Here is a 23,233-nt window from a genome sequence, read left to right on the forward strand (position 1 = left end):
CTGAGTTTAAGAGAATAATGTAATCTAAGGCTTTTCAGAGGGAACAGGTATGGTTTATAAAGGTGTTAAGATATAAAGCAAATTAGTGAAACTTCATTGTATGCTATTTCTTAGCTTAAGTAAATGATATTATTCACTTTTTCTTTTCAAGTATTTCTCTTACTATTTGTGAGTTTGTGCTCAAATTGAAAGTGAGAAGCTTAAATTGGTCAAGTTTTCTTGTACTTTACATTTTTTGTAAAAGTGAGTGCTCTTTCCCTCCCATAGCAGATGACCAAGAACTAACTGAAAAGTGCCCGACCCAAACTAATATTTTGTGTATTTTTTCTTTTTTGAATGTATTTTTCAGTGATTTCAGTTTTGAATTTGAGCCCTTTTTAATTTTGGAGTGCAAAATAGTTTAAATGGTTTCAATAAATTGGTACATTTGAAATAATTTATTAGATATTCCTGCATATGCAGATAAACCTGCTTAGATAGGACAGATTTATATTCCTTATCTATATCCTTTTGACAAATTGTTATTGAAAAATAATACGAAAATTAATTTTTGTTTACCGTGTAGACTCAAATTGTAAAATATCCAATTGTTCTTTTTATCTCTTTTATTTCTAATGGTTAGGAAACGAAGGCCTAATTTTAGGTATATAATGTGAAAATCTTACAAGGCATCGTGAAAGTTCTAACATTCATTTTCCCTGAAGATAATTCCAAAGTTTTCTTTTCAAATGTATGTGCTATTACCATTAGGTTTCCTTGTACAGATAAATGGATGTGTGATGACTTCAATTTTAAAAAAATATATTATTTGTAACACTTGAAAGCTATTTTCATACCTTGCCTACTTGATCAAATTGAATTTACTTCATTTTTCTAATTTTTTTCTTAAGATTTTGGTTGCATGTCTTAATCTTTTGTTCCTGGAACTCTGGAAAGTTCAGAAGAATTCACTCTCTGAGAATGTTGAGGTGACATTCGTGCAAGCAGAAGCAAGAGTTTTTAAAAACTAGGCAAATTATAGCTGAATAGTTCATAGAGAAGTATAGCTATAAAATAAAAAATTAGATAACTGAATTCATCACTATTCCTTATTACTGTACAGTATTGGAGGCTAGGAGTATATTTGCTTTCTATCTAGAGAACTGTGTCTCATTTCAGAAGGAATTCTGTTGTAGTGATGTGCAGGGAGAACTTTTAAGGAGCTCTTTGGACCATGCGTTTTTCTATCATATCCTTGTTACTGATACTCCCACTGTGTTGCCTGTGTGTCTTGAGTTTTCCAAGTGGTGATTCATTCATGGTCTTGGACTGTCATCTTAGTTCATTTGTGAGAATGCTGTGTTCTTTAGGGACATAAACTACTCGATCTCTTGTTGCTTCTTTTTTCTCCTTTGTAAAAATGATGTAGTTGGATTAAAACAGCCAAGACAAAGTCTACAAACTAGTGGCTTGTGGAGCCAGATCTAGTGAATGAATTTGCTTGGCTGTAATTGTCTTCACATTTTTCAATTAAGAGTCTTTAATGCATAGTAACATGCCTGTGGTACAGCATTCAGAGGGTGTAAGGAGGGATGTGGATATTTAAAGGTAGTTTTAATTCCTATTCCTCTTTTTCCCAGCCACCTAGTCACTTTCTTCAGAGACATTCAGAATGACTACATGTTTGTAAATCATTCCAGAGTTATTACTTATACATAGACGCATAATAGTATATTTATCTTTTTTTAAAAACCAAACAGTTGCAAACTATATACATTGTTCTGTGTTTAGCTTTTTTTTTTTTTTTTTTTTCATTTAATCTATCTTTGGAATTGTTCTATGTCAGTGTATCTAGAGCGGTCTCCTTTGTAACAAACACATAGCATTCCTTTGTATAGATGTATCCACTTTTTATTTTCTCCTTCCCTCCTTCCCTTCCCTTCGGTTCTCTTCTTTCTTTCAGTCGTTTTTCCCCTGATGTCTCTCCTCCTCCTGCCTTTTCAGTTAAATAATCCAATTCAAGCAACAGTATCCTACCATATTAGAAAAATCTTTATCTGGGATTTACTTTTTATTTTGAAAGAGTAAAGAGATTTATATGTTTTAGACTCAGGTGGTTTTTACAGAAGAAATTAGTCTGTAAGAACATGTGTTTTAAGATCTTTTGTTTCTAATTTTCTTTTTTTTTTTTTTAAAGATTTTTTTTATTTATTTGACAGAGACAGCCAGCGAGAGAGGGAACACAAGCAGCGGGAGTGGGAGAGGAAGAGGCAGGCTCCTAGCAGAAGAGCCTGATGTGGGGCTCGATCCCAGAACGCTGGGATCACGCCCTGAGCCCAAGGCAGACGCTTAACGACTGCGCCACCCAGGCGCCCCTTGTTTCTAATTTTCTGACTAGAGTTTTCCAGAGGGAAAAAATTTAAGAGATTGACTCTTTCTTCCTTTTTTTAAATAGATATTGGTTGAGGACCTGATTTTCCACTAGTTGTATTCATACGTTATTTAACCAGTCCCTTATGGATGAACATTTGAATTACACATACATTTTTGTGTATATTCTTTCAGTATATCATTTCACATGTGTGCAAATATATTTGAAGGGTAACAGTCTAGAATTAGAATTGCTGAGTAAAGAGTATGTGCATTTACGGAGTCGATGGATGTTGCTAAATTGTCCATCGTAGTGAAACTGATTTACATCACCTCAGCCAACATACAAATGCCTTTTTCCCCAGTATATTGTTTTATTACATTATTGAATTTAGTCTGATGTAAAAGGGGAAATCTGATTATAGTTTTAATTGGTATTTTTCTTTCATGAGACATTAAACATCTTTTTAATATTTTGAGCTTTTGTATTTACTTTCTATGAACATGTCTATTTTTATCTTACTGACTTGTAAGTGCTTTTAATATAGTAAGAAAAACAAAACTCTTGTGATTTGTGATGACTGCATTTCCTATTTTGTTTTGACATTTGTCAAAAAAGAATTGTCTTATTTCTCATAACAGGTTTTCAGCAACTTTTTAATCGCCATATACATGTAAATATTTTTTTGAGATAAAATGTATTAGTCTCTTATGGCTTTGGTTTTATCTTATTCTCAAAAAGACTTTCCTAACCTTGAGATTATTAGAACAAGGACAAATCCTCCCTTTTCTTCAAATGCTTTGGGATTCTTTGAAGATGTTCTCTTATTTGTTTGGATGTGAGAAATATTTTCCAGGTGGCTGCCCATCAACATTTATTGAATAACCCACATTTCTCCCAGTGATCTGTAGTGTCCCCTTTAGCATATACTAAATTTCTGTATATATTTGGGTTTGTGTTTAGATTGTCATACCATAGCTCTCTGTTCATGAATCAGTACCACCATTTAGGTTGATTGTAGAATAATATCTTTTAAAATATTTCAAGGATTTTAAATAATTTGTTTATTTTGCTTATTTTTCCATGTGTACTCTAGAATTATCATGTGCTGTATTCTTTGCTTAGCTTTTATTTTTTTCCTTGGAAGTTTTATTTTAATCAGCTTATTTTTGTTAGTGTAAATGGGATTGTTTTCTTTCATTATATCCACTAACTGTTTTATAGCTCATGGGTTTTAATTTATTATTTTTATATGTAGCCACTTTACTAAAATTCCTCTTTTTTTTTTTTTTTTTGTAAGACTGTATAGTCAGTTTCTTTGGATTTTCCTGTTGTCCACTCATACCATTTGCAAATGATGATAATTTTATTTTCTTTTTTCTGTTTTTAAACTTCTTTCTTTCTTGACTGATGACATTGGCCACTACCTCCAGAACATGGTTAAATATTTGTGGCAAAAAATAGACATCCTTGTTTTGTTCCTGATTGTCAGTACTTCTTGAGTTTCTCCATTATACGTGATGCTGACTTTGACTTGAATTTTTTGTGTTTTATCATATTAAGGGAGTTGGCATAGCGTTTGTTTCAAAATTTAAAAAAAAATCGATCTTATATTGACAGAACAGTTGCAAGAATAATACACAGAATTTTTTTCTTCCTGATCCATTTGAGGGCAAGTTGCCAGCCAACTTGATAGATTGTTGCCTCCCACCAAATACTTTAGTGTTTATTTCCTATAAACAGGTACTATCTTATGTAACCACATATAACCATCAAAATCGGAAATTAATGCTGATATATTACTACCTTCTAATCCTCAGACCCTATTCGTGTTTCATCACTTGTCCTAATAATGTCGTTTTATAGCCAAATTCAGTTCAGAATCGTGTATTACATTTAGTTTTCATGTCTTTTTAATCTCCTTCAATCTGAAACAGCCTTTCCTGACTTTTACGACCTGACACTTTTGAATATTATGAGAAAGTTAATGTAAAATGTCCCTCAACTTGAATTTGCCTGGTATTTCCTTTTGATTGATTTCAGGTTTGCATCTTTGACAGAAATATCACAGAGGTGTTCTGTGATCCCCAAGAAATATCACCAGTACTATTATTCTTTTTTGTCTTTCTAGGCAGCTCCATCTTCTCTGTAATCTTCCTCTTAAACAGTTCTAGGTCTTTTATTTTTATTAAGTATTTAACTAATCCAATATGTGAATTGGTAGAAGGATCAGGAAGCAAGTGTACTGAGAACACAAGGAGTAGTTCAGGTGGTGGGTTCAGGAATGAGTCACAGTAGACTTTCCAGTATTATGGGCTGAAGTTTCAGAATCATCCAGGAACCATGATGGTGGCAGAAATACAAAATTAGCCAAAGGATATAGAGAGGAAGAAATTGGTCATTGATTTTATTACTTTAATTATGCAGATTAGATTATTGTTTTTATTAAAGCCATTTTGAAGAGTGTATAGAATTCTATGCGAAAGCATTGTTTGGTCAAACAGGTTGAGCTGTCATATCCTTTTGACAAGACTTTAATTTTTGTCAGCTTTTATTATTACTTTTTTTAGCGGGTGAGTGGGGGGGGGGGCAGATAGCGCAGAGCCTGAGTCGGGGCTTGATCTCGTGATCCCAAGATCATGACCTGACCTGAAATCAAGATTTGCAAGCTTAACTGACTGAGCCACCCAGGCACCCCTCATTTTTTGTCAGCTTTAAATGCATTGTATTATTATGCTTACATAAAATAATGATCTCCTTGCAGAATACGTAATTTCAAAAGGTTTTGTGATCATTAAGTTTGGGTAGTATAGATATTTGATGTCTTTTCCTCTGTGTATATGATTGTTTTTGGACTATTTTTAATTCAGTAAGAAAAAGTAATCCTTTTAATTGCAATTTTAAGAGCTTATTGAAATGAAAACAAAAACAGCACTTACATCTTGAAAATTATAAGATGCTTGGTAAATTGGATATTATGTTCAATATGGTACTGAAAACATAGAAAGGAGTGTTATTCAAACGGTAGAAGTAAGTTCAGTGGCTCACTCACTAAACTTTAGTTGGACAATCCACAGTTTCTTAAGGATGTGGTAAGGTCATCATTAAATATAAGTTCTTGCTTATTTAAATGGAAAGCACTGTGGAAATATAAATAACATTGTTATCTGCGTTAATGTAATAAAAATGGAAGGGGAAGGCATATGAGAATAGTGAAATTGATGGCTATCCTTGAGGGTCCTTAAATCCCTTCTGCCCTATTCTTAGTGGTGTTATGAGTTTCTTTAACAAGTTAGTGTTTGCAACATAGTTTCAGTTCCTTAAATGGAAGATACTGTTTTAATTCTAGATGTCTTTTTAGATATTCTGGAGAGCCACTCTTGCCTAGCTGTTTTTCAGAAGACAAAAGTTTTATGGTTTGTTTACATGTTAAAATGTAGTGTGTTTTTTTTTTTCTTTTTCTTTAAATATTCTTTGAAGGGGCCAGGAACCTATGGAGGGCTGTAGTTTCTGATTTTACTTTTTTGAACTTTCACTTTTTTTTGCATATTAAATCTCCTAAAAGGGAGTGGGGTGAAAGGTGGGGATTGAGAAAAGGCAGCTGTTTATTGTTTGTAGGGGAGGTCCAGAATAGTCTTTCAAGACAATCTTAAATCCATCATAAGATTTACGTATGTGGTGAAGCTCTGAGAACTGTTACTTCACAGTGGTATTACAAGAACTCAGGATTTTACTTTCTCCCTTTCCCCATCTTCACTCTTTATAAAAGAGAAGCCCCCTCAATGCCACAAACACTTGAGCAAACTATACTGTACACTTTGCATATGTCTGCATTTATATTGGTTGTTTTAGATTATAGACTCTTAGAGGATTTGGTCTACCTGTTGTAACATCCCTGATCTGAAGTAAAATACATATTTAAAGAAAAGATTTGTTTTTTTTCCTCTTGCCATCAGTGCCTTTCTATATACTTACATACCTTGTGACACATATGTAAAAGGAAACATATTTGCATCTAAGTGTCCTATGTCCCAAAGTTTCTTTCTTCAGCTGGGTTAAAAGGTTTTTTTATTTGGTTTAATCTTACTTTTGTCTTTCTTTTCCCTACTCAGGCCCAGATTGCTTTCCTTCAGGGGGAAAGAAAGGGTCAAGAAATTTTGAAGAAGGATCTTGTGAGGAGGATCAAAATGCTGGAGTATGCTCTTAAACAGGAAAGGTAATTCAGTGAAATGGAAGATGATGTTCTCTGAAGATTGGAGTAATTTTTCTGTCATCCTAAAACAAATCCAAATTTTAATACTTAATACTTTTGAATTCAGGAAATAGTATCTGTAATGCACATTTAAAAATTATTGTAATATGTTAATTTAATGTTCTTGGGAATGTTTAATCATGACCAATAAACTGATTTATATGATTTTTTAAAAAAAATTTAACAACACTTTCCCTCTGGCCATATAAGAAACTTATATGCTTTCTGAGCTGTCATTATCCATTTCTTTATGGAATTAAAATTGTTTTTGAGTTGTAAAGGAAATTTCTGTGATGCTTACTCCCTCATCAACTAATACTATTCAATTTGATGGTTTTTTTTGGAAAAAATGTAGACTGTATTGAGAATCTTTTTCTCTTTTTATAGACTTTTTGGATATTTTGTTTCTTTGCTATCAGCTATTCATATCTCTCCAGAGTGAATCTTATCTTGCTGGGTTGCTAGTGTCTGAGATACTCAAGTAACTAAGCTCAGGTCACAAGTAAAGGATAACAGGTCATAGATGTGAATTTTGGAAATTTTAGTATGAATTATAAGTTTATTTGTTTTAACAGGTAGTCTTTGGATTTTTTGTTTTTAGATAATTTTTTTTTGTTTCTGATAATTGAGTACTCGATAGGCAATATTGAAATTCTCCATTTTGCTTGTTTTGATCACATGTATTTCTCATTTCTTTGAAGTTGATGAGTGGGCTGTTTGCAAAACTGCCATAAAATACCGTTTAACAGATAATATTTGTGAATATTAAGAATCAGATTAAATTTTATTAGAACTTGTTTTCACCTTTACAAGAGATTTTTGAATGGTGCAAGAAATTGAAAACGGGCTGACCTCTTGGTAAAAAAATAGATGATTCTTTTTATTGCTTGAGAGGTTGATTGAAAGCTGTATTGGAGAGATGGGGGGAGGGAAGCTACTTTTAAAAGCATGCAATTTGGGAAAATTTGAGATTTTAAGCAATCTAATTAGAGGCATCATCGAAGAGAAAGAATGATAACATTAATAATGGCAGCTATTTATTAACTGCTGTGTACCAGGCCCTGAGGCTTAAAAACGAAGTAACTTGAGTAGAGTTGCAAAGTTGTAATAGAGCTGTGATTCAGATCCCTCAGGTCTGTCTGATTCTGAAGTCTGTGTAATACAGAAGAATTAAAATATACATATACTAAAGTAACCAGGGATGTTTTATATATGTGTGTGTGTGTGTGTGTGTGTGTGTGTGTATGAGTGTGTCCCTTCTCATTAAGCATATTCATTAATGTATCCATCCAACTTAAGCACTGTGCTGGAGCTGAGTATAAACATAGGTCACCGTCCTTGCCCTTAAGGGCTCAGAGTAGCAAGAAACACGCTTGTAAACCACAAAAGTGCAGTACAGTGTGATAGATGCTATGGGAGATGTCTGTGCAGGGTACAATGGGGTCACAAAGAAGGGAGTGGTTATTTGGGTCTGGAAGGTGGAAGTAGAAGGAAGGATGTAATTGGAGAGGAGGTGAGACTTCAACAGCATCATAAAAAATAAGGTGTTCGCCAGATAGGCAAAGTTCAGAAGGTAGAGGGGATACGTTTGACAGGGAACAAAGCAAGCAGTTTGGTGTGTTACAGAAATTTGCAGCCACTGTGTGTGGAGAGTAGGATGTTAGTTATGATTTGATAAGTGATAATGGTAGATGTGGGCAAGAGCCAGATCATGGAGAACTTAACTAAGGAGTTCAGACTTTTACCTTCCATATAATAGGGAACATTGAAAGTTTTTCAAAACCTTTTATTCTGAGATTTCTCAAGCTAATAGTAGTTTCAAGTACTACATGCCTTTTACCCGGATTTACCAGTTGACAACATTTTGCTATATTTACTGGTATGTTCACTCTGTAGGCACATTGCTTTTTTCCTGAATTATTTGCTACTTGGGTGCAGACATTATATCGCTTTGCCCCTGAATACCTCACTGTGTATCTTCTAATAGCAAGGAGATTCCATTATATAATTACAACTCTATCAAAATAAGGAAATTTAATGTTGATATAGCACTATTATCTAATATATTCATATGTTCCAGTGATGATCTTTATAGCATTTTTTTCCCCATCAAATATCCCAGTAATGATTTTTATAGTATTTTTTTTTCCTGGTTTAGGATCCAGTCTAGGAATATATATTGTATTTAGTTGTGATGCAGTTAAAAGGAGCATGGAATAGTGTGAAATAGATTTTAGAAAGATCACCCTGACTTCATTATGGGGGATGGACTGGAAAGATCTGTTAATAGAAGCAGGAAGAGTCTAATAGTCTAGGATGAGAAATTATAACATGGTAGCTGCTGGAATAGAGGAGGCATCAGCTGTGAAACATTTTAAATAGAATCCATGAAAATTAGAGATGATTGGGTATAGAGGATGAGGAAGAAAGATAATTCAAGAATGGTTCCCAGGTTCCTGGCTTGAGTGAAAGTTTTAGAAGTTATCAAATGAATTAAAGATTAAGAAGTAAGGGTTGAAAAGCAGGTATGGGAGTGGGACTCAGGACTAGAGGTATACTTGGGAACCATGAATATTGTGGATAAAGTTATAGGAGTAGTTGAAACAAGCAGAACAAGTGTTATGGGAGGAGAAGAGAGAATCAGCTGGAGCCACAGGAAATGGAAATGTTTGAGGAAAAGGCAGAGGGAGGAAGAGCCATCAAAGGAATGGTTGGAGAAGGAAGGAGAGAGCAGTATATTGGAAGCAAGCTAAAGAAGGTGGGAGTTCGACAGTTGCAGATGCCAAACATACTCCAAGTAAGTTGTAAACCGAAAGTAGTCATCTAGATTTGCCAGGTAGGAGCTTGCTGGTCTCTTTGCCAGAATGGTTTCAGTGAGGTAGCAGAAACATAAACCAGATCCCAGGGGATTGAGGGCTAAGAAGGACAGATAAAGTGGAGACAGATACAGTCGCTTATTTTTTCAAGTAGTTTGACTTTGAAGAACAGAAGAGATAACTGGCTGGGTGTAGGGAAGAATTTTTTTTTTTTTTTTTTTAACTAATGGAATTCTGGAAAAGTCACTGATTTTGTATCTTTTGAAATTTATGGAATGATTTGAGATTATTCCTGATGTTATGGCACTATTACACTATAAGTGTAATAAGGAATAAAAAAGCATTTATTTGTGGATTAGAGCTCTTAACACATTTCAGTTCTTTAACTCTGAAATTATTTTTCTAATGCTTTAATGCCAGGAATTTTTAAAAATTTTGGAGTTCTAGAACATTTCAGTTCTTTTGATTCTGAAATTATTTTTCTAAAGCTTTAAGCCAAGAATTTTTAAGAAGTTTTTTTTTTATTGAGGACAGTTTGAAACATAAATGTAGAGAGACTAATATCTTTTATATACACCTCCAAGCCTCAACAGTTAATGTTCCTGTCAGTCTTGCTTCATCTTTATCTATTTTAGAACAGCAAATTCTAGACATCTTGTCATTTACCCTGACACACCTAAGTGTAAGGATCATGATTTGGAATTGCTGTGTTACAGATTTTCTAAGTAGTCCCACTTAAAAAGATCCAAAATTAAGTGAAACTGAATCCTTAACATTACAGGAAGATTACTCGCCTAGCCATGAATTTATCAAGGCATTCCTTAAAGTGTGATAGAGTATGCAAAATGAGCAAATTTATATCTAATTTTTCAAGAATACATAATGTTTAAGATTTACTCAGAAACTTCTATACTGAAGAACCTTATTAAATACTATATAAAATAAAATTCTGAAACATTCCATTTTTCCCCATTTCTCTCTTTCATCTGCACTACTGTAAAAACCCACATGTCCTGCTTGCCTCTGATATTTCCATATTCTAATTCATCTTCCACATTCGTAGGATTCATTTTTTGAAATACAGGTATTATATCCCTGCTTTAAAATATCTAGCTATTTTCAAAAATCTTAGAAAAAACCTCTTACAGCCCGGCCCCTTTCTAGTCCTGTATACACACACACATGCACACATGCACACACGCGGGGTTTTTTTGACCCATGATGTATTCCCTCCCACCTTTTTCTTTTGACAGAAATACTTTTCATCAATCTATTCGTCTGATTGGAAAACCACTGGTTTTTTGAGGTTTAGCTAAAATTTCATGTTACCTTTTTTTTTGGTAGTTCTCGTTGACACCACCTTTGACAAAATTAGATAATCTCTTATCTGAATTCCTATAACATTTGATATAACTCATAACTCTTATCACAGTGTGCTGTCGTATTTTAATTTCTATCTCTTAAGCATCTCCTTGCCTCCACCCTAATTGACTACAAATTGCAGGTTATTCCCAGCAGCCAATACAATCCTGACATGTTATAAGAATTCAGAAACAGGTCATTGATTTCATCAAATTCTTTTTAGCATCAACATTTAAAATGTGATTGGGATGCTATGTTATATTCCTAGCATATTATACATAATAATAGACTTTGAAACAAAGCTATAATGGACTTCTTTATTATTATACAAATTTTATGCTCTTTTATCCAGTAAAGACCAGATGGGAGGCTTAGCTATGTATCAGAGTTCCTAGGCGTAAGATCTGCTATTTATTTTATAGTCACAGTTAGACAAAAAGATAAGGGAATAAGAAGATTGGTAGATAACACAGTGAGATGAAGTGTTAAAACCATGGGAAACAATACGAGTGAGAAAGGTATTTGGCATGTTGGCTTCAAAAGGAATGTTACTAAGTTAAGAAGGGTTCTGGGACTAAATTATTTTTCAGTGAATTTAACAGTTTAGTAGGGATACCCTGCTTTGAGGGAACACATCCTGTGGTAAACACAACAGTTTTATTTACTTTGTCTAATTTTTTTTTTTAAGATTTTATTTATTTATTTGACAGAGACAGCCAGCGAGAGAGGGAACACAAGCAGGGGGAGTGGGAGAGGAAGAAGCAGGCTCCTAGCAGAGGAGCCTGACGTGGGGCTCGATCCCAGAACTCTGGGATCACGCCCTGAGCCGAAGGCAGACGCTTAACAACTTCGCCACCCAGGCGCCCCTACTTTGTCTAATTTTTTATGAAATGTTTGTTCATAGTATGTTATTTTTATTACATACATTATAAAGAATATTTTCTATTCCCCTTTTATATAAACTCTGTTGCAGTTTTCCCCAAGACCACTAGAATGCACTCTAGTGCAGTATTTTGTGTATAGAAATGTTTTTCTGTGTGTGTGTGTATGTATATATATACACATACACACACACAAATACACATTCATATGTATATATATCTATTCATAGATCTATCTATCTATCTATAAACTCCGTAATATTTTATTGCTACTTTTATTCCATCCTCAGACCAGTTACTTTCAATTGCTATTTGACTTTTAGGAGGTATTGTTACTTTGTTTCATGGTAGATGAAAAATCTGAAGATTGATGATTATGTTAAGAACCTTGTTTACTTTCTGGTAACTGTAAATAAAATTAAGTGGCTATAAATCTTATTCTCTAATCAACATTATTACAGATACGTTGAAATAGACTAGGAAATGTTTTTGGTGACGAAATCTTTGTGATTAACAGAAGCATTGGAAATAGAGAAAAAGATGTTCTAGTTAATTTGGAACAAAAGTATTTACTAAAAATTAGAAAAAGAAGAAATATATTCATGTTGTTAATTAACCAAATAACACAATATGATCTCCCTTATGTATTGCTTTCCTTTCCCAAAGGAAATCTTACTAATGTCTTACGTATCATGTATTCTTCCAGAAATCTTCTATGCATATGAAATATATATATAAAACACACATATAAAACAAATATTCTTTTTTATTTTTAATGGGTATATATTATTACAAAACATTTTGTACATATGCAAAACTTATAAAGACTAATACATAATATACTCATATACTCGCTACCTACCTTAAATAGAACATCAGCTGACTATAATTTTCATAGGTTTTCTTAAGATCCTCCTCTATATAAACTTTGATTTTTCTGTTGTAAAATAATATGAATTCCACTACTTTGCCCGTTTGAGCAAATAATTTTCATTTCCTTTATACCTTTCTTGAGATACAAAAACTTCTATAAAGTTAAGTGCTCAATTAGTTTTTTTATAAAAAAAATTAACTTTGAAATTTGGCTATATTATCCCCTTATTTCTTCTTTATTGCTTTATTACTTCAGTTTTTCAAATTATTATTACTATTATTAGGTTGTTAACCTTATTACATTTAATATTTATTATAAATGGTCTCAATATTTTGGGGAAACAAACCAGTCAGAATGTATAAATACATTACATAAGTATGGCCATTTTTGGTTGACCTTTAAAATTTTTACTTTATCTGGATTATTTTTCTGGTCTCAGATTGTTAATTCTGAAATGGTGAAATCAGGTTAGCCAGAAATAATTACATTCAGCTAGCTTTGAAAGGGAAATAGATAAGAATTTCTGTTCACAGTTCTTCCTGAGTTCTTCCTGAAAAGGCAAAGGATATCTTGACTATTAAAAGAAATTTATTCATTCCTATTGAAATATCTTACTCAACACTGGTGATTAGAGCTGGTCCCCCCTCCCTCCTTTGAATTGTTTACTGTAATGCATACTTGGTAAATCGTAATTGCCTGACAACGCACAGAGTATTATAGATGAATTAAAACATTTTTTCGAGTATAGTTGACACACAATATTACATTAGTTTCAGGTGTGCAGCACAGTGATTCAATCTCTCTACATGTTATGCTATGTTTACCACAAGTGTAGCTACCATGTGTCACCATACAATACTATTACAGTATCATCCACTGTATTCCTTGTGCTATACCTTTTATTCCTGTGACTTATTCATTCCATAACTCAAGCCTGTATCTCCCAGTGCCCTTCCCCCATTTTGCCTGTTCCCCCACTGCCCTTCCTTCTGGTAATTCTCTGTTCTCTGTATTTATAGGTCTGATTCTGCCTTTTGTTTGTTTATTCATTTGTTTTGTTTTTTTAGATTCCACATATGAGTGAAACCATTTGGTATTTGTCTTTCTCAGTCTGATTTATTTCACTTAGCATGATACCCTCTGGGTTCATCCATGTTGTCACAAATAGCAAGATCTCGTCCTTTTAATATTATGACTGCATAATATTCCATTGTATGTACATACCATTAGATGAGTTTTCTTTTTTAAATACATCAATTTTGAGAAAGGTTAGCCTTCTAACAGTTTATTTCATAATTCAAATTTATCTACTGCTTTTGATAGTAGAATTGTACTTTGGCAATCATCAAGACAATTTGAATACTCTAGAAACTAGAATGTTATATGTAATTATAGAAAGATTTATGGTTCCCAGTGTTACTCTTTTATCTGTTATAATGGCACTCGATGGTATAACAACAATAAAATAATGATAACCACTTTGACACCGTGGAAGGCTATTTTGAAAGGTAGCCAGGACTGCTGTGTACTGATGACTACTCCTGTTACATATCCTAAAGTTCATTTAAATATGTTTTAAGATGGTTTGTATTTTCTTATTTCTTTGTTAGAGCCAAATACCACAAGTTGAAATATGGGACAGAATTGAATCAGGGAGATATGAAGCCTCCAAGCTATGATTCTGGTAAGCCAATCTTAAAGGAAGTTTAAGTGATTAAAAAGAAGTTGACATTAGTATTTGTAGCAGCAATATTTATAACTGCAAATTAATTTCTAATTATTTGCAAATTAGTGATTTTCTCTGACTTATCTTTAGCACTAATCATTTAGTGTTATTTAGATGATTTTCTATCACCTTCCTTCCTTTTTCCTCTTACCCTTTCTTTTAGTTCCCCGTTTTCTGCTTGTGTTCTACACTTCTGGAAGGATCAGAATTCATGGGGTAACACATTAACATAACTGTCTCTTGCTGGGTTTCCCAGTATTAATGGGAACTTTGAGATGTGCAGTACACATCATGCCCTTGAAATTCTGAGAGAAAGAGAAGGAACAATGAAATTCAGAGATTTCTTCTCACATACAGGGAGTTCCTGATCCCTTCAATCTAATCCCTCAGTTGCAGGTGGAAAATTGTTTTTGGATTTTCTTACACACAGAAGATTCTGCAGCCAGGCCATCTTTTAACAGCTGAAACATTTATTATCTTCTTGTGTTATTTCTTCTTTTTTATTCTCCTACCTTCCTCTTCATCCCTACAAAAATAGCACTTTGTAAACAATCAGATATTGAGGAATATAGGCATATTTGACTTATTAGTAGGTATAACCGATAGTAAGAAAAGTTCAAAAGTTATGTTTTAAATGAGTATGTTTTGACATGATTTCAGATCAAATTTCTAGATCAAATATCTGAAGATATCAATTATTGTTTATATCATTTGCTGAAATATATGCCTTGTACTGGGGGCTTTATGTATGTTGACCTTAATTCTTAACATAGTTGCTCATAAAGATGATATTTTTCTCATTTTACCTATGTGAAATTTGAACTCCGAGAAGTGGAGAAACTTGCATAAGGTCACACAACTATTAAGTAATGGCAATATGGATCCGAGCCCAGGTCTAATGACTCCCAACATTCATACATATATTTTTAAAGTTTGTTTGTTTGTTTATTTATGTAATCTCTACACCAGGGTGGGGCTCGAACTCAGAATCGCAGGATCAAGAGTTGCATGCTCTTCTGACTGAGCCAGCCACCTGCCCCATACCTATAGAGTCCAAAATTCATATTAGTCCCATTTTACCACACTGCTTCTGTATTTGACAATGTATGAAAAAAACCTTATAAGTTCTGAATGTGCTGCCGATTTTAAAGTTCAGTTCAGTGTAGTAATGTTAACACATTTCCCCAGCTGAATATTGAATCCTTGAGATTTAGAGCAGTATCAGTTGATCTTTGGCATATTTTTTCCCTTTGTTTTTTAAATTGTTCTGTCTTACTTTGGTGTCTGTCCTTTTGACTTGAGATGCACTTAGATGTTTTAAATTTAGACTATTTGTTAATTGAGCTCCTGAAAGTATTTTGTCTGGTTCACAGAAGTGATTTGATCAGGACCTTTTTATTAAAAAAGTTTGTTTCTTTATTTTTGGACATTATTTTAGGAGTATAAAGGTCTAGTTGCCAACATATACAAAATGTTTATAAGTAAACAGTGTGGTTCTAGAAAAAGTTTGACTCTTATGCTTGTAAGTTCAACTCTGCCCTGACACTTTAAATACTTGTGATATTAATCTGTCAGAGATTGCGCTGCTGCTTATCTGAAACTGGGAAAATAGTGGAAATAATTCATCACTTTCAGGTTTATTTTCTTAGTATACAACACATGGTTAGTACCTAGTATGATTCCATCTATTGATCTTTCACTGTTTATTTACAAATATTAAATATGTAATGCTTGTCAGACCCAGTATCAAATTCAGTGAATAAAATAACAATGCTCTATTGGATTTTTACAGGGAAGGTAAGAAAAAAGTGATTACAGTAAAATGACATGCATAGTGGGGAAGGTAATAATAGGTGTTATGGAACACAGTAGTAGGGGAACCAAATCTAGTCCTAAGGAGTCAAATGGTGTTTAAAGTTAACATCTTATGGACAAGTAGGAATTGGCCAGGGAAAGTGAACTTACTAAATATTTGCTGAATGCGAGGTGGGAGAAAGAGGGAAGAATCTGGTACATTTGAGAAATAAAATAACTGGCTAGTAGAGAAAGGGGGGGAAGGAGTGTTTTTAGATGCAGCTAGAGAGTTAGCAGGGGAAAGGGGAGGAGAGCAGATGGTAAAGTATGTTACAGGGGTCTTGTAAAAATATATTAAGGAATTTACATTTTATCCTAAGAGTTTTGAGAAGGTATTTGAAGGATCAGATTTCTCTTAGATCCCATAGGCAGCAGTGTAGCATGTGGATCAGAGAGCAGCTGGATCGGTGATGGGGAGACTGCTGAGAGGACTGTTGCAGCCTCCTGGCTAAATGAGGAAGGCTGCCTTGACAGGCACTGACTGGGCGTGAAGAGAGAGGGGAATGAGTTCTAGTTTCGATGTAGGGGATGAAAAAAAGGGACATTCAGAGATGACCCCCACACTTCTAGTTCTCCAAACTAGATTGGAAGTAGATTTTTTTAAAGATTTTATTCATTTATTTGACAGAGACAACTAGAGAGGGAACACAAGCAGGGGGAGTGGGAGAGGGAGAAGCAGGCCTCCTGCTGAGCAGGGAACCCCATGTGGGACTTGATCGCAGGACCCAGGGATCATGACCTGAGCCGAAGGCAGACACTTAAGGACTGATCCACCCAGGCGTCCCGGAAGTAGATTTGGAAGATGATGGCTTCACTTTTGGTTTTATTAGTTAGGCACTCAAGTGAAGATGGCTGGCAGACAGCTGGTGCTGTGGGTCTGGAGCTCAAACTGGAGGTATGGGTTTGATGTGTGGATTTGAGAGGCATCAGCACATGGTTCCAAAGGCACTCAGGTCATTGGAGAGGAAGAAGAGGCTCCCGCCCCCCGACTCTGGACTATATTCAGAGTGAGAGGAAGACCTGGATTGGAGCCCTGAGGAATGGCAACACTTAAAAAACCGGTAGAAGAGTAGAAAGCTGAAAAGGAAATGATAAGAATTATCTTAATGGTAGGATGGAAACCAGGAGAAGAGAGGGATTCCAGAAGTAAGGACTCTAAAGCACTATGATTAGTAGCCAGAGGTTCTAAAGAGCTTTAAGATTTAGTGACACGTGGGCCATTACTGCCGGCAGTTTTAGGAGAAAGGTAAGGTAGAAACAAAGACATGAGTGGAAAATGAAGACTAAGTGCTGTTATCTTTCAGGAAGCTTAGATTGTGAAGGTGAAAGAGAGGGATAGCTGAAAGAGTACCTGGGGTCAAGGAATGTGTGTGTGTGTGTGTGATGTGTTTCTTAGAGGAAGAGCAAATAAAATGGAAAGAGAAGAGATATTCAGAATAGGAAGATATCTGAAGAAGCACAGAGGTTGGATTCTGAATTAGCTGGAGAATGGTGGGAGGAGCATGTCTTTTATTGTTCCCAAGAAGAATGTAGAAGTTAGGTGATGGATGTGTAGGTTTGGGTTTCACTTTGGTCATGGGGATTTAATATGATAGCTTTATGTGTAAGACTGGATTACCTGCTAAGAATGTATGACAGGTTTAAGAAAAGTAGAGAAGGTTTAAAATAATAATGAACAGGAGGGCAAACTGATAACAATAGTAGGATTGAGAAAGGGGTCCAGTTGAGGGTGTGATCATGAGTTTATATAGATGCATTGGTTTGCACACTTGACAGCTTGGGTAAAACTTAAATAGAATGAGAATAGTTCATAGTTGAATTCATTGAATTAGTGGAGAGACCACAGGGACAAGAAATTTGAAGACATAAACTAAAGAATAATTGAAGTGATAGACTGTGAACTAAAACTAGAGAGGGAAGGAAGTGAAGACAAAAGGAGGCTAATGGGTAAAAGTGAGGTGATAAGCTGTGGTCTGGGGCAGGCCAGCAAACTTCTCCTGTAAAGGGCCAGATAGTAATATTTGGTCTTTTTAAGCCATATGTTCTCTGTTGCAGCTACTTAACTCTGACATCCGAACATGAAAGTAGCCACAACACATAATGAGTATGACAGGCCACATTTGACTTGCAGGTTGTAATTTGCTGGCCCCTGGTCTAAGGTCCCAACTCAATGAAAGAACGAGTGAGGTGGGAATATGAGGCTGAGAATATGCTCAGAGAGGGAGTTTGCATCTGCGTCTTTTCTTCATAATGACAAGCTCTAAGGTATGACAGCTAGAGAGGGTGGTGGTTGTGGGGAGGCTGAAGTGGATCACCCACGTGAATATTAACTTCGCTCAAGGTGAGGTAAACGTTTGGTTGCAGAGGAAGCATGTAAGCCTGGTTCTGAGCGTTATCCAGGGATTCATGGGTGACAGTGATGAGCACAGTGACTAGGAGAGGGTAGAAGGTGGTGTATCCAAACAGGGTAAACTTTAAAGAAGCAGGAATTCTTCTAGTCTTTGCTCTTTTCTCCATTTACGGTATTTTTTTTAAAACTGACAATCCAGACATTTTCTGAGACATTTTTCACTATAAAATTAGTTTCCCTTCTAACTTTTTTCCCCCCTGTTTTGTTCTATATCCAAACCTTTACATTTCTACCTTAGGAAAATTTACCCCAGGTTATGTTAAAATCTATTTATCTTCTATGTTTTAGCTTCTTTTATTTAATATTAGAAGCCAGTTACATATTAAAAATAGAATATTTTATCCAGAGTGACGAATTCTTTAATTGAGATGTTTAGACCGTTTACATTTCATGTGACTATTGATATGGTTGGATTTAAAGCTACCCCCTTTGCTGTTTGTTTTCTCTTTGTTCAGTCTGTTCTTTGATCCTTTCTCCTCTCATGGATTTCTTTGGGATAATCTAGTTTGTTTTTTTTTTTAATGGTTCTATTTTATCTCTTGCTGACTTATTAGTTGTAACTCTTTGCTATTTTGGTGGTTGCTTTAGGGTTTACGGTGTACTTTTTTTTTAACTTACCACAGTCTGTCTTTAAGTGACAATATACCACTTCTTATAGTATGAGAGCCTTGTAACCATGGATTTCCCCTCTCTTTGGCAGTTGTTCACATATTTTGATTCTATTATGTTGTAAGTCACACACTACATTATTATTTTTGTTTAGCAGTCAATTTTCTTTTAACGAAGTTTAAATAATATAAGAAGTCTGTATCTCCAGTGCTCATCATTCTTTGTGTGGATCCATGTTTTCTGCTGTGGTAGTCCATCTGCCTCGAGGACTTTTACATATCCTGTAATAGGGGCTGCTGCTGATGAGTTCTTTCAGCCTGTGTCTGAAAAAGTCTTTTGCTTGCTTGCTTGCATTGTTTCTGATGAGATATCTTCTGTCAAACTTGTCTCTGTTTTCTGTATGCAGAATCTGACCTTTTTCTCTGGCACTTTTAAGATTTTTCATTTTGCCATTGGTTTTAAGCAATTTCATTATAATGTACTTTGGTGAAGTATCCAGGTGCTCCCCACCCAAAGTATTTCTTGTGCTTGGGGTTCACTGAGTCTCTTGGATCTGTGCGTTTATAGTTTTCATGAAGTTTAGGACTTTTCAGCCGTCATTTCCTCAGATATTGTTTTTGTTCCTCCTCCCTATGCCACAATCTAGAAACTCTGTCAAGGCAGTAAGCTGGAGTAATCACAGGGCTCACCTCTGTGCTTCCTTTCTCTCAGGGATCATTGTCCTTTGTTGCCTGACATCCAGGTCTTAACCATGATTTCATCTATTTTGTTTTATAGTTGTTTCAAGCAGGAGGGTAAATTTGGGTCCATGTTACTCCAACTTGACTGGAAGTACTAGTCAACTACTTTTATATTACCAAGCAGTTCAACTCTTACCAATTTAAAATCCTCACTTTTGTATGATGTCATTTTTTTTAAACTTGATACGGTGAGAGTGAATCTGAGAGTTGATTGAGAGAACTGGGAATTTTAGCTTGGATAAGGAAATGTGGGGAAAATCAAGTTCACGTGTACAAGAGTTTTTTTTTTCCTCTTTTAACTGCAGACTTTTTCAAAAAACATACCCAGGGAGTCAGATTTTATCTCAATATGTGAATACACTTTTTTAAGGAGGGCGAAGATGCATTCTTATTTGATTTGACTTAATTTATTTTTTATTAAGGTATCATTTACATAAGTTAAATTCACCTTTTTAGTGTTTTCACAAACACATATAGTCTCGTTACTACTACCCTTTGTAGTCAACCCCTTTGTCCCCAGTTTAATCCCCTGGCAGCCACTCATCTGTTTTATGTTCCTATAGTTTTGCCTTTTCCAGAAAGTCATATGAATCCCGGAATCATACAAAATACAGCCTTCCGAGTCTAGCTTTTCTCACTTAGCATAATGCATTTGAGGTTCGTTCATGTTGGTGTGTATCTGTGCTTTGTTCCTTGTAAGTAGTATTCCATTGAGTGTATGTGTCACACTTTGGTAACATCACTAGCTGCCAAAGTAGGCAAAGGCAGTTGACTATCTCTGAGGATGGTATAGAGAGGCCTATACTGATGGGAAATTAGAGTTCCTTCCCGTATGAAATGTTTAGTCTTTCGAAATGCCAGTTTAAGTATTCTTACTTGGCAAGTATAGCTTACTTGACTTAATATATATTAGAACATACCATAGTATATTCCTGAATTTGTGGAACCATTTGTGAACCATAGTTCCTGAATTTGTGAGTCAATGGAAACAAGATGTGTGTTGTTTTTCCTTAGTATGGGGAGATTATTTTTGCCCTTTTTTTAAAAGTATACCCTCTGAGGTCATCTACCTTTTTGAGGTAACTTAATCCTCCCTCCACAGTCTGGTCTACTGCTGTTTCTTTGGTATATCACAGAGCTTGGCCTAATTATTTTAGGAGAAAAATGAAAATGGAAGATCTAATTCTTATTTACATATTTCTTTAATTTTTTTATCATTGTAGTGATAGCATGTAGAGGGAAATATGTGAGCTCTGGAGTCAGACGTGATTTCAGCACTTACAACTGTGTTTCTAACTTGCAAATCGTACAACTTGTAAAACTCATTTTTTTCATCTTTAAAATGGGGATAGTAATAACACCTATCTTTTGAGGTTGTAAAGATTAAAAGAGATACTGAATGTGTTTTTAACACAGCATCTGGAACATAGTAAATGCTTAACATCAAATATCATAAAACAAATTTTCCCGGTCTCTCTTACATCTCCACTTGAATAAAACCCTGTAAAAGATCACGGTTTCTTACAGTTTGATCAAGGGCTGATAGAAAGTGTGAACTTTTTTGTATTTTTAAAGTTGAGTCAGAGTATAATTTGGAAATTCTGTAGTCCAGATTTATCACAGAGAAGGCTTTTTTATTTTACTATCTTCTTGAAAGTATTCACTTTCTACCAAATGATGAATTTAAGCTTTACAAGGCTTAGGTGGTTTTCATTCAAAGAATGTCTTCAAAAGAATATTTGAAGTTTTCATTTAATAACCAGTGAAAGAAATAGATTTGGATTGAAATTATTTCTTCCCTATCTGTTCTTTACCAGACTGGCTTTTCTGTCATCATTCCTGAGTGCTTTGTTCTAGCTCTGATGTGGTGCTCCATAATACTTTCGTTTGACTCTTATTGTGTGACTTGATTTGAATAGGTCTTTGTCCTGGACGAAAATTATCAGGCTACTAGAGATTGGGAAAATGTCTTTATTTTAGTTCTGCTACACTCAGGGGAATCTAGTAGCAATAATGAATCTATATTATAATTTTTGTTATGGAAATTAGATTAAAAAAACAATATACATTGTCCTAAAACATACCTTACAGTGTAGTTTTGCATATTCTTCGTCTTATAAATTTTCGTTGGACATATTCTATGAATTGAGATGCCATTTAATGAATAAAACAAAGCACTTTTATTATGATTTAATGTTTTCCAGATGAAGGTAATGAAACAGAGGTACAGCCACAGCAAAACAGCCAGTTAATGTGGAAACAAGGTCGACAACTACTCAGACAGTAAGTATCCCGTGGCCAAACAAAGAAAAGTATGTTTCCATCAGGAGATATATATATATATATATGTATGTATTTTGTTTTTGGCATTTTCAACTCAGAATAATTTTATCTCTTTTATCATTAGACTGCTGGTATGAAAAAGCTTAATTGAATTATTGTTCCTTTTTCATAGTAAACATTTTTCCCCCTGTGGTAGAATTTATTTTTCATTAAATATTCATAAGAATTACCAAGAATAAATTTTCTTTTTATAATTTTAACTTAGAGTGTACTTTTAAGCTTCTAAATTTTAATATACACTATGTTTACATTTGAAAGAATTCTGAGGTGCCTGGGTGGCTCAGTCATTTAAGTGTCTACCTTCAGTTCAAGTCATGATCCCAGGGTCCTGGGATCGAGCCCTGCATTGGGCTCCCTGCTCAGCGGAGAGCCTACTTCTTCCTCTACCCCGCCCCCTGCTTCTGCTTTCTCTTTCTCTCTCTCTCAAATAAATAAATAAAATCTTAAAAAAAAAAAAGAATTCTTTACCCTTAAAGTTACTTTTTGCATCTTTTATACCTGAACATAAGTATGTCTTAATGTAAGTCTAATCAATATTTAGATGTAATTTTGGTTATGTTTTTAAACTTCCTATTTTAAATAGATTGAAGAACTTTTTTAATTTCCCAATTTGCAAATATTGCACTAACATGTACTTTCTCCTATAAAATGTGTATTTGAGACTATTAAAAGGAAACAAAGCTGGAATGAGGTTCAGATGTCAGGTGGTAAGCTAAATTCACTTACCCAGCTCACTGCCTGATCCTTGCATATCACATTTGAAATTGGTATTCTGATTTGTGCTTCATTAAAATGAAATTTACTTATCTGTTTTTGGATTTTTGAGTTTCCTGTGAGTAATCTACACCAATGGTTTCCAGAGTGGATTTGTGCCAGCCATTCCTTTTGACTATGGGAAGAGCATATTAAAATGTCTCCTTTTATGTATTATCTATTCAATGTTAGGGAAAAAAATGAGAATTCACTAACATTTAATAAGTGGTTTTCATAGTGCCCTCACCTTGGTCTTAAATATG

General features: G+C 34.5%; 1 protein-coding gene across 2 annotated transcripts in view; it reads left to right on the top strand.

The window, feature by feature from the left end:
• STRN (striatin) overlaps window positions 1–23,233 on the top strand; it is a 102,788-nt gene that overhangs the window by 24,028 nt on the left and 55,527 nt on the right. For both annotated transcript variants that reach the window (XM_026478905.4, XM_026478910.4), the window contains exons 2-4: window positions 6,463–6,566; window positions 14,146–14,219; window positions 22,079–22,157. In XM_026478905.4, the coding sequence (XP_026334690.1) occupies window positions 6,463–6,566; window positions 14,146–14,219; window positions 22,079–22,157 (257 nt within the window). The remainder of the gene's footprint in view (window positions 1–6,462; window positions 6,567–14,145; window positions 14,220–22,078; window positions 22,158–23,233) is intronic.

Source organism: Ursus arctos, unplaced genomic scaffold, assembly GCF_023065955.2.
Source record: "Ursus arctos isolate Adak ecotype North America unplaced genomic scaffold, UrsArc2.0 scaffold_8, whole genome shotgun sequence".
Lineage (NCBI taxonomy): Eukaryota > Metazoa > Chordata > Mammalia > Carnivora > Ursidae > Ursus > Ursus arctos.